This window comes from Neolamprologus multifasciatus, chromosome 3 (assembly GCF_963576455.1).
Source record: "Neolamprologus multifasciatus chromosome 3, fNeoMul1.2, whole genome shotgun sequence".
Taxonomy (NCBI): domain Eukaryota; kingdom Metazoa; phylum Chordata; class Actinopteri; order Cichliformes; family Cichlidae; genus Neolamprologus; species Neolamprologus multifasciatus.
In genome coordinates this window covers 26,432,680-26,445,454 of record NC_140441.1, presented here as the reverse complement: position 1 = coordinate 26,445,454, position 12,775 = coordinate 26,432,680, and the positions used below count along the sequence as shown (strand labels likewise).

The 12,775-nt window shown below is 39.5% G+C and overlaps 2 protein-coding genes across 2 annotated transcripts in view; one reads left to right on the top strand and one right to left on the bottom strand.

Moving 5' to 3' along the window:
* The window catches only part of LOC146522312 (uncharacterized), an 88,097-nt gene that overhangs the window by 59,847 nt on the left and 15,475 nt on the right, over nucleotides 1-12,775 (bottom strand). The window lies entirely within an intron of this gene.
* LOC146522313 (uncharacterized) lies at nucleotides 2,881-11,734 on the top strand. The gene is made up of 4 exons (XM_085153676.1): nucleotides 2,881-9,111; nucleotides 10,689-10,805; nucleotides 10,922-11,025; nucleotides 11,129-11,734. Exons 1-2 carry the CDS (start codon nucleotides 2,929-2,931, stop codon nucleotides 10,692-10,694), a joined length of 6,189 nt encoding a protein of 2,062 aa, XP_085009802.1. The 5' UTR covers nucleotides 2,881-2,928; the 3' UTR covers nucleotides 10,695-10,805; nucleotides 10,922-11,025; nucleotides 11,129-11,734.

The window sequence follows — 12,775 nt, the reverse complement described above, 5'->3', positions numbered from 1 at the left end:
TATCAATATTTATGCTGATGAGTCTTGTGTATTTTTTTTTTTTACTCTGTCTCTCTATGACAGAGTATATGTAGAGTATATGCTCAATATTGCTGTTCAAACTGATGGTCAAATTTCCAAGCACCACCTGAACGCCTCATCGGTCTTTAACCAATCACTGCACCAGCTGTCATCATTCCGCTTTGCTCTCTGCTGTGGTAAGTACAGTATACTCAGTACTGCACTGTTTTATTTTTATGATCATAAAAATACATGTTTGACATTTAAACTCACATATCAAGTCTTGCTAAAGTTCAACAGAGTTCAACGAATAAAGAAAGCAAAAAAAGAATAACATTCACTATCACAGGTTTATGAATTTTGCTGTTAGCAGCAGTGCTAATGCTAGCGTCAATGCTAATGCTAGCAACAATGCTAATGCTAGCAACAATGATAACGCTAGCTATAGTGCTAACCCTAGCCTTAGCAGTTGTTAACTGACAAAAAGAATATTCCTGTGATATTTATTTGCGGTTAGTGAGACAAAAGTAACACATGAGCTTTATTATTGCCATTATGGCTCAGTTTTAACAGTAAGAGTGCTCTAGCTCTAGCTGCAATGCTAACGCTAGCTGCAATGCTAACGCTAGCTACAGTGCTAACACTAACTGAAGTGCTAACGCTAGCAGGAATGCAGCAATGCTAAGGCTAGTAACAGTCTAACAGTAGCCTTACATAAGTGGAAATACTTCAGTTAAGTAGTTTTAATTATAAAATGGCTGCTGTGTCAGCTGGTGTGCTATATTACTCTATAATTACCCTACTGACTATAAGTTCAGTGTATCATGTCGTGTGGGATTTGTATTTCTGTTAGTCTGATAACACTGTACAGACAACTAACATATTATTTCTCGTCTTACACTTTCAGGAACCCGACTGACATCTGTGCTTTGCCTGGTAGGTGTGCACATATTGTAAGAGAAGTAGACCAAAATAAAAAAATAATCTCACTAATATAAGCTGTAGAGTGATGGGTTCAAACTTTTGTTCAAACTAGACCTTTTAAACACAATTTTATAATAAATACACATAAGTGCAGCATAACAATTGGGCTAAAATGATTTTTTTCGTACATTTTTGTAGTCACACTAAATGTGATTAGTTAATGATTCGCTCAATCATATTTGTATTTAAAAATATTATTGCTGAATTTAAATAAATATTTATTCTTTTAAAAAGTGACCAATTATGCAACTTTTTGCATATGGCAGCCGACAACAGTTTAGCTTGAATATTTGTTTTGTCCTTTTTCAGTAGTCACAATTAATTCATACAATTACCATGTGATATAATTTTAATAAAATTATTATTTTTTTCTTCTTTTTTGTTCACAGTGTGCAGAAGAAGAACAAGGACCAGATCTCCAGTCTTCTCTCTCACATCCCAACCCCCCATCCCCTCTATCCTCTGTCCTGCTCCACCTGTTGTCTCTGCCTTCTTTCCATCTGTATTTCACCCTGTGGTTTGTGAGGAATTTTGCCAAACCAAGAATCTTATTGCGGTTTGATTTAAAGCCGTCTCTCCTGCTCTGTCTGTTCTCTCTGCTAAATTTTCTCTCTACCTGTTTTTCACTCTTGGCTTGCTGCTGAAAAACGCCAAGCCAATAAAGCAACAAAGAGTGCATATTTTGCCTCAACCTAAGAACAAACTGAACAAACAAAGAAAACTCTGCGGTTTGATTTTCAAGCCGTGTCTCTCCTGCTCTGTCTGTTCTCTCTTCTAAATTGTCTCTCTACCTGTTTTTCACTCTTGGCTTGCTGCTGAAAAACGCCAAGCCATTAAAGCAATAAAGAGTGCATATATTGCCTCTACCTGAGAACAAACTGAACAAACAAAGAAAACTCTAATTCACGGTTTGATTGTGATTTCCCAGCCGTGTCTCTCCTGCTCTGTCTGTTCTCTCTTCTAAATTTTCTCTCTACCAGTTTTTCACTTTGTGCTTGCTGCTAAGTTGTGCCAAGCCAATAAAGAGAGTGCATAATATTCTCTCGACTGAAGAACAAACTGTCAAACAAAGACAACGGTTTCTGAGAAATAAAAACTAAAATATAAAGACAAAGACAACATCTCCTGGTGTGTGCCACTCTTATTTTATAAACATATTTTCTAAAGACTAAGAGAAACACTTGTGTAAAAATGCCAAGGAAGCAGAAAAAGTCACAAGCTGCAAAGCAACGCTGGAAGAAGTTCCATGAGTTTCACAGTGTACCAATATGTGAACAAACTGAGTGTGATTTTCCTCAGTGCTCTGCAGAAGACAGTGTGTCTACAAAGACCAATGCTGACAGTGTCAAACAGGCAGGTCAACATGTTCCTGCAAGTGTACAACAGGTATCCTATGCTGATGCTGTAAAGAGTGGACTGCAGCATGAATTTAATGAACAATATGAGGTGTCAAGTGCCCCACAGGTGGGTTATGCTGATATTGTGAAAAGAGGCTGTCACAGTGATGTGGCAGGACCATCTCATGCAGAAAGAGTGAACCTTGAAAACCAGCCCTCTGTAACACATGTCTGTGCATCTCACAGCCAGGCACATCCTAAATATGGAGACTCCAGAAACAAGCAGTGCACATGTAACTCTCTCACATTTCTTGCTTTCCTTCATGAGAATGAAAACATGACTACAGCTGATCTTAATCTGGTCTTGGATAAAGGTAATGTGATGTACAAAGAGGCCAAGAAAAGATTTCCTAAAAATATTCATTTGGCAACCGATGAGCTGCCAGACAAAGTTGATGCACGCAGGTCTATGTATCATGTCGACATGACACAGCCTTCCCGGTATGGGACACATGAAGAACCTCCAGAGGAGGCAGTAGATACCTTTCTCAGCTTAGAAGCAGGACTGAGCTGCCTGTTGTCAGATGTGCAGTATGCCTTATTAATTATGAGTGGATTGTGTATCGCAGTGTTCAGATCCACATCAGGCAAATATGGTTTTTTTGACCCACACCCAAGAACACCCAGTGGTCTTCCTCTACCACTATGGTCACGTAATTGTGGTACAGCAGTGATGCTGAAATTCACACTCCTCAGTGACATGATTAAGAGGCTCCAAGATTCTTATGAAGGGATGGAGATATCACCCTATTGTACCTATGAACTGAAGCCTGTGCAGTTTTACAGTGTGCACACAGTCAACCTGAGGGATACTATCACCGACACAGTCTGCAGATCAACAGCTGCCACTGCTGTGGCACCTACTCACTCTGATACAACTATTGATGAAGCAAACTCCTCTACTCCAAGGAGAAACACATCATCTGTCAAACCATTTCACAGTACACAAACTGAATCAGTACCATCCAGTGAATGTATTTTCCTACCAGAGAATGACATTTCATGCAGCCAGTTAAACTCTTCTGCAGTCAATAATGCAGTAGCCTGTGATCTTTCCTGTACTGCTTTAAAAAAAATCGACAAAATGACCAAAGTTAATAAACAACGAAGACAAAAAATGAAAAGAAGATTAATGGCATCAGAAAAACAGAGAAAACAGAGATATGAAAACCAAAAAATGAAAGAACGACAAACGTATGCTTCAAATAAAGATTACAAAGAAAAGAAAAAATCTTGCACAAGCAAGGCATATAAAGACAATCCTGAAGTTAGACGGAAACAACAACAATATAAAAAAAGGCTTTACTGTGAGAATGATGAATTCAGACAAAAACGACGAGACTATATAAAAAGACTTTACTGTGAGAATGCTGAATTCAGACAGAAACAACAACAATATATCAAAAGACGTTACTGTGAGAATGCTGAATTTAGAAAGAAACAAAAAAGCTATATCACTAAAAGGTATCAAGAGAGCCCAGAATTCAGAGAGAGACAAAGATCTCGAATGACTCAGCGTTATGTACGTGACAATGCATTCAGAGTAAGACACAAACAACTAATGAAACAACTAATGCGAGACAGGTATCAAAGTAATCTTGCATTCAGAATTATGCACAACATGAGATGTGCAATGAAAATAAAAAGGAAATACAGATGGGTGAACAGACAAACCCAAGAGAGTGACAACAGTGTGATCAACGAGGCCATATCTGTGTTCAAATCACAAATCAAAGCTGGACCATCATACCCATGTACTGTCTGTTTCAAGGCTTCATTTCCAAACCAAGTACGACCCTGCAGAAGGTCATATTATGTGAAAAACCCACATGTGGTTGCAACATGTTTGACAGGAAGGTTTGTTCATGTTTGTGATGAAAACTGCAGAAATGAGGAGTGCAATGTGCCTGATGAGAGAAAGAAAGAGTGGATTTGTCACACCTGCCACAATCATCTTAAAAATGGATCCATGCCAGTACTTGCTGTTGCCAATAAACTGGATCTTGCTGATATTCCACCAGAACTGTCTGATCTCAACATACTGGAGAGACATCTCATAGCCAAGTGCATACCATTTGCCAAGATTATTCCTCTTCCCAAAGGCAGACAGAGAGCAATTAGAGGGAATGTGGTCTGTGTCCCATCAGAGGTACAGGAAACTGTTGAAGCACTACCTCGATTGAGAATTAATTCTCAGGTGATGAGAGTAAAACTGAAGAGACGCTTGTCTTACAAAGGTCATCAGCTGTTTCAGACTGTAAGCTGGTCTAAACTTGTGCAAGCACTGCATAAACTCAAGCAGATTCATCCACAGTATAAGGATGTGAGCATCAGAGATGATCCTGAGCTGTGTGATCCAACACTTCCTAATGAAGATGAGGAGGATGATGATGATGAAAACATGAATGAGGATGATTATGATGAGGCTGATTTAATGGAAATTGACAGCTGTGAGAAAAATGCACTGAGTGAAGCACAAAATAAAAATGAACAGGACATTGACATGTTACCCTGTGATGGTGAACAATCACATGAACAGATGAGAGATGATTCAGAGCAAGCAGATGGACTGACTAATGGTGGTTTTGCACTCGAGTCCTGTTTGCAGCCCCCTGATGTGGCTGAGGAGATATTATGTTTCAGTGAAGGAATCTACTCTGTTGCTCCTGCAGAGAGAAACAATCCAATAAGTTTTTTCAAAACACCTAAACTGGAGGCCATGGCCTTCCCTGTGCAGTTTCCTACAGGCCAAAACACACTTGATGAAAGAAGGCTGATCAAAGTATCCCCCAGTGGATATTTCAAATCAAGACTTTTCTGCATTGATGATCGTTTTGCCAAAGACACAAACTATTTGTTCTTTGCACAGTTTGTGACTGAAATACACTTGGCTACTTCCAGCATGACAATACAGTTAAGGAAGGCAAAGCCTCTGACCAGAGATGGGAGAAAAATAACCTCAGGCATGTTACAAGATAAACATGAGGTGGAGAAACTGGTGCGAAATAAAGATGCAGTGAGATTCATGCAGCCTCTGAGAGGAACCCCAGCCTATTGGGAGAAAACAACAAGAGATCTTTTTGCCATGATCAGACAGTTGGGAACTCCCACGTTCTTCTGCACATTTTCAGCCGCTGAAATGCGCTGGCCTGAAGTGATTGAGGCAATAACAAGGCAGCAAGGTGAACAAGTGAATTTTGAAGGACTCGACTGGTCAGCAAAGTGTGACATCCTGAGAAGCAATCCTGTCACAACAATGCGCATGTTTGACAAGAGAGTTGAAGCATTATTCAGAGATTTACTCTTATCTCCTGCACAGCCACTTGGCAAAGTTATTGACTACTTTTACAGAGTTGAGTTTCAGCACAGAGGAAGCCCACACATACACTGTCTCCTGTGGGTAGAAGGTGCTCCTGTGTTTGAGGAGGATGATGAGCAAACTGTTGTGGATTTTATAAACAAATACATCACAGCTCAGCTGCCTGATCCTCATAAACAACCTGAACTGTACAAGAAAGTAACAGAAGTGCAAAAACACAGTAAGAACCACACAAAGACGTGCTTTAGGAGTTTAAGCTCCGGGTGCCGTTTTGGTTTTCCTAAACCACCCTGCAATGAGACAATGATCACAAGACCCAGTGAGGATGATGCACTGGAAGTAGAAACAGCAAAGAACAAGCTCAGACCACTGAACCAGCTGCTGAATGAGCCTGAAACTGCTTCCATGAGTTTAGAGCAGCTCTTGGCAAGATGCAAGTTGACACATGCAGAATATGAGAGATACCTGAATAAAATGAACACAAGGAGTACGATCATACTAAAGCGTGATCCAAAAGACTCTTGGATAAATGGCTATAATCCACATCTGCTTGAAGCCTGGAACAGTAATATCGACATAAGCTTTGTTTTAGATGCTTTCGGCGCTGCAAATTATTTAATGAAATATATATCAAAAAAAGAGGGCGGGCTATCTGAGTACCTGAAAACTGTCATTGAGAACTCCCATAAGGACAGTGTAAATGAGTGCGATGAAATGAGAGCCGTCATGCAGGCATATTCAAAGAAACGAGAGATCAGTGCACAGGAGTGTGTTGCTCGTGCATGTGGTCTTCACATGAAGCAATGTTCACGTGCTGTAATATTCATTCCAACTGATGATAATCCTGTGAAAATGAGTCGTCCCCTGTCAGTTCTGGACAACACAACACCTGAGTCTTCCAATGTTTGGATGACATCTTTGAATGACAAATACAAAGCCAGACCTGAAACACCAGAGTATGAGGAGATGTGCATGGCAGACTTTGCTGCTACTTGCAGGATTGTCTATGGCCAACAGACAAAAGGTAAAGATGTTTTGCCCCTTCTCAATGAGATAGGATTTGTGCAAAGGCGCAAAAACGATAAGCCTGCTATCATCAGATTTCACCGCTGTTCACAAGAAAAACATCCAGAGCAATATTACGGAAGACTGCTTAAACTTTACCTTCCTCATCGTTCAGACCATGAACTGAAAACACCATCGTTGCCAACCTATCAGGCTTTCTATGGTGCTGGCTGTGTACAGCTACCAGGTACTGACCGTCTTGAGTACGTGCAACACATTGTCAAAAGAAACAGAGAAAAATATGAGAAAAACAGTGAGGAGATCGAGAGCGCTGTTGAGGAATATGAGCAGAACAGAGGTGTGACTGACGAATGGTGTAATCTGGCACCTGAATCAGATCTCGTAAGGTTGCCACTTGTTGAACAAGAAAGAGAGCGAGACAATGAAAATGAACAGGAAGATGTGCCCGACTACAGCCGTCAGGCTGATGCTTCAACAGAAGTCAGAGCCATCAGGGAACCCCCTGCTATTGATCCTACATTGTTACGTCAGATGTTTCAGAATCTGAATAAGAAGCAAGCCTGCATATTTTATGCAGTTAGAGACTGGTGCATTAAAAGAGTCTGTGCTCTAAATCCAGAGCAGTTTTTCTTTTATATTAATGGTGGTGCTGGAACAGGAAAATCACATCTTATCAAATGCATCTACTCAGAAGCATCTAAGATACTGAGCAAAGTGCCCAGATATGCAGACGACGTTGACATATCAAAACCCACTGTCCTGTTAACTGCTTTCACTGGGACTGCAGCATTTAACATTTCTGGAACAACACTGCATTCTCTACTCAAGCTCCCTAGAAGCTTAAAACCTCCCATTCAGGGACTTGGCAATCAGCTGGATGAAGTCAGATCAGAACTTTTGAATGCTGAAATAATCATCATTGACGAAGTGTCTATGGTGTCAAGACATCTCTTTGCCTACGTAGATGCAAGACTCAAACAGATCAAAGGGACTCGGAGACCCTTTGGAGGCATGTCAGTCATTGCTGTTGGAGACTTCTATCAGCTACCCCCAGTGCGACAGTCTAAACCTCTCTGTGTGCACGACCCGTCCGAGATCGACCTGTGGCGGGAGCATTTTCAAATGATCACTCTGACTGAGATTATGCGTCAGAAAGATGATGTTGTCTTTGCTGAGATGCTGAACAGAATTCGTGTGAAAGGAAAGTTGGATGAGCTTTGCGAAGCAGATAGAGATTTGTTGTCACAGGCCATAACTGAACCAGCCCTTTGTCCGACTGATGCGTTGCACATTTTTGCAACTAATAAAGAAGTGGATGCACACAACTCTTCAACACTGGCTCTGCTCCATACTCATGTCATTGACATCCATGCAGATGATTATAGAAAAGATCCTAGAACTGGCAGAATGGCACTTCAAGACAGACCATTGAAAGGAGGTAAAAACGAGTTACCCGACACACTGAAAGTTGCAGAAGGAGCTCGTGTCATGCTCACCAGAAACATTGACATACACAATGGTTTGGTTAATGGAGCTTTTGGAATACTACTTAGAGTAGTTTACTCTGAAAACGACCAACACATCATCAAGCTTGGACTTAAAATGGATAATGAGACATCTGGAAAGAATAACCGCACACCAGCAGACGACATGGTGTACATTGAGAGAGCTGAAGAGAATCTGAAGCAGAAAGGAGTGGTACGAAGACAGTTCCCAGTGAAGCTGGCCTTTGCATGTACAATACATAAGGTACAGGGTATGACAACTACATCAGCTGTTGTCTCTCTTAAGAGCATTTTTGAGCCCGGCATGGCCTACGTAGCTGTCAGTAGAGTGACGTCTCTCAGTGGACTGTATCTTCTTGATATGGAGGAGAAAAAAATATTCACCAACCCAAAAATCACTGCAGCGCTTGAGAACATGAGACAAGCCAACCTTGATGACATGATGCCTCTTCTACACGTGAGACAAACACTGAGCAGGTCAGACGTTTTCACCATTGTTCATCATAATACAGAGGGACTGCCAGCTCACATTAATGACATCAAGAGTCACCATGAATTGTGTCTAGCAGATGTTTTGTGCCTAACAGAAACACACCTGCGGGGCTCTTTTGTCGCAGAGAGTCTCCACTTGGAAAATTACAATTTGTTTAAACGCAACAGACACCTGTCCTACACAAACTTTCCCCAGATGGCAAACAGAAGTGGTGGTGGAGTTGCTGTTTATGTGAAAAGTGACATTCAAGTGCATGAAAAACAGTACATCCATAATGTAACTGACCTTGAATTTCTGGCTTTAAAGGTTGAAGCACCAGTCAGTGCACTGATTGCAGTTGTGTACAGACCTCCAGACTACACTCTGAGGCCATTCCTGAAAAACCTGGTAAGCCTATTAGACTCATTGGAGATCATGGACTGTCATCCCATCATAGTTTGTGGTGATTTTAATGAGAATGTTTTATCCAGTGCAAACAAACCAATCCTGGAGCTGTTTGAGTCTAGGGGATACGCACAGGTCATCACTGCCCCTACCACAGAGAAGAACACACTGCTTGACCTAATTTTCATTTCTCAGCCAGAGCGATGTCTCCATTCTGGAGTCATGAAGACCTACCATAGTTACCATGACCCTGTATACTGTGTATTGTCCTGTGATGATTCATGATCTAGATCTTTGAATACAGTAAGTAATTTCTATATTTTTGAATGACATAAGAAAGTAGAGCGATATTTAAAAGTTGGCTTAAGAAAAAACGCCCTGCATTGCAGTATAATGTTTGAATTGTTTACATAAAATACAATTAAATGAATTAAGTAATGATATCAGTAAAAGATGACAATTTTATTTATTACAGAAAATCTAAAAATCACCTACAGTAATCTATGAATGTCAGAAAAATCAAATATACCAGTTTAAAACGAACAGTGTAGGCATATCCTCTCTGCAGCCAGGCTTCAAAATCCTGCCAGGCTGCCCCAGTCTCACTGTGGCTGGGAGGGAGGGAGGGTGGACCAGAGGATTGCCCAAACAACGCATATATGTTCAACAGCTTCTTCGTTGTTTCTGGGAGAACAACACAGACTAAAGGTTTAAAATACCTAATTACAGCAATAATGACAGTTAAGCCACTTTATGTGTGCCTTTATTTTAAAATACTATTTACAAAAATGTTATTGATTTTAGTTGACTTTAAACTTTTGAAAAAGTTTAAAGTCTTTAAACTTTTTCAAAAGTATACGATTATATTTTTGGACAAATCTTACGATGAAACATACATTTTTATGAGCTTTTATCATGTTTCAGACAGTGCATTTATCAGGGTGGGTCTGGATCTGGGATGATAAATGCACTGGCTGATAAATGCACACTTCTGGCCAGAAGTGTTTCAGCAGTGTCACATATGTACTACATATGTGACACTTGCTTTCTGTTACCAGCTGATACCCTACATTTGTATAGACATTGGATCTTGTGAGGCTGGGGAGTTGAGTGGGTAGGTGGGAGTTGAGTGGGGGCGGGGGGGGGGGGGGGGGGGTTCGGTGGGAGGTTGTTAGGTTTTTGTTTTTTTGTTTTTTTTAAGAGAGACACAGTCCTCCTGTGTCTTCTTCAAGCTTAAAAGCGTAAAAGCCAACAGTGTGAAGCACATAGCAGCCAGAAACTGTAATGCCACAGATCAGAGAGGCTTCATCATCACCATCTTCATTGCCGTACGACCAGAGTGTGAGACTTCACATCTGGAGCACAGGAGACATTCTGTGATAAGTCCTCCTTCTAGCTCGTCCCACAAGCAGTCGGTGAGATTTACTCGCATCAAAAAGGGTTAATGACATAATTTCCATGAAAACATGTATTAATTTTTTGTAACGTGTTTAAATTGTGTTTTCACCTGACCTTAGGAGTGTTAGAGTGTATTGTAATGTCTGTACTCAGGTGTTTCCCTCTGTGATCCATCCCTTCAGAGCTGAGACACTCAGGACTGAACAGACTGCACAGTTTCTGTGACTGAGCCTCCAAAACACCTTCTTTGAAACCACACATGATAGGAGGGCTTCATATTTGCAGCAGCACTACTACAGGTATTCAGTTTATTACAGGATGTGTTTGTTTCTTAAGACCAGCTCTAAGTGCACACTACCTAACATATACACCTTTCTGTTCATTACAAACCAACTACTCTGGATCATATGGCCAGTTGGCAGGAATGTTGCTGCAGGAAAACATCCCTGGAGATCACCATCATTGTCAGACTGACTGTGCCTCCTCTGTGCAGTGTCAAGAGCCTCCCTAAATGAGTGTGTAAGTTAACATTTTCATTATTTTATTCCCTATGACAAGACAAGTATCACTGATATTTACATTTACAACTACATATGTTCCTGTTTTCTGCTCTTCTTTCAAGGCCTCAGCTATCCTGCTTCTGTGCTGCTTGCCACACATCAAACACTGGCCGGATGACAGGGAGGATCCACTCTGAAGTCACTGGACATGATGAGGATCATCTGGGACTTTATAGTTTCACAGAAACGTTGTGCTCTTTGATTACAGGTTTTAAATGGACATAATGACTGCCTCTCTCTGATCAACAGGCTAAAGGATTGTTTTCATTATTAGAGCTCTGCAGAATGTATGCTTATTTACTATTTCAACACAGAGCAAACCTTTATTTATTTATTTAACATATTTTTATTTGTTTTAATGTTGAATTAACTGTGGGGATTTTTTCAAGTGGGCACTCAGGATGTCATATGACCAGAAATGTGGTAACTGGAATTCAACAGTATGGAGAAAAAAATCTGCTAAGAACAAAACACACACAAAAACCCCCAAGAGAACTCAAATTCATTCCATGTAATCCAATCTAAAACATTTTAAACTGCTGAACAGCAAAACAAACAGTGTTTAAAAAAAAAACAAACAGTGTTAACAGAATGATTATGATGAGTTTTTACCAAAGTTTCAGGTCACATGGCACACCTAGTGTGTAGTGTGGGGTATCAGCTGGTAAGTATAGGTTTTTTCATATTTGTGTCCTTAGAGTTCAGATGGATAAAGCCTTGTGTATAATAATTAGTCATAAACACAACTCAAAGGCAGGGACTTACTGAGATAACTAAATTTGGGACTTTGTGTCTGAGCCCAGGTTAAAACACTGTGTAAAAAAGCATTTAGTGGCATGGCTGAACAATGCTGTAAACTAATGATACTTATTTATCCATGTTCACAAAAAGGACTAATGTGTTTATTTGATTATTTGTATGTGTTAAACTGTGTCACCACCTTAGGCTTTCATTTGAATTTACTCAAAAATCTCTATACAGTTCTCTTTTACCACTGCGTGGACTCTGTTTACATTAAAACACAAAAAAGAATGAGTAATAAAAAGATGTGTAGACAGATCAGTAGATTAAGTAGACTGATAGAAACAGCTGTTCAGCCATGTTCTAAGAAACCAACACAATTTAAAGGTTCAGGATTGTGGTTTTAAAAGTTGAATTTTCATGTATTTCATATGTTGCTTAATATTTTTATTTAGTTATTTAATTTAGTTATTTTGATTTATTCTACTAGTCCTTTTCAGAAAGGAGCTGTAAAATATGACTTAAGATTTTTATGTTATTTTTTATGACATACAAAACAAATTGATGTATATAATACTATTAAACATAATATACACAATATGTCTGAAAAACATTATGCTGTATATTAAAGTTTGTATTTTCTCCAGAATGTTTGTTCATCTTTTAAGTTCGTTTCAACAAATTTGTTTTTACATTTATTTTTAATAAGTTCTTTTTTTATGAATTGGAGATTTATAATACATAATTCCACTCTTTAAGTGATTAGAAGAATATAAACTTTTAATATTAATTCAGAGGTTTTCTGACTCTAAATTTTCTTTTGTCAAGACTCATCTTTTTCTAATGTTCAGCTATTTTCCAAATTCTTCCTTTGTGTAAACGTCAGCTTCTAGCAGTTCAGAACTTTTGTTTTCAGGTGAAAAATTCATTTTTTTAGTCTCATTCAACATTTTTAACTTAATTTCATC

Bases quoted from the DNA above. Each gene is read 5' to 3' on its own strand.
- LOC146522313 (XM_085153676.1), top strand. From the start codon at position 2,929: ATGAGTGGATTGTGTATCGCAGTGTTCAGATCCACATCAGGCAAATAT.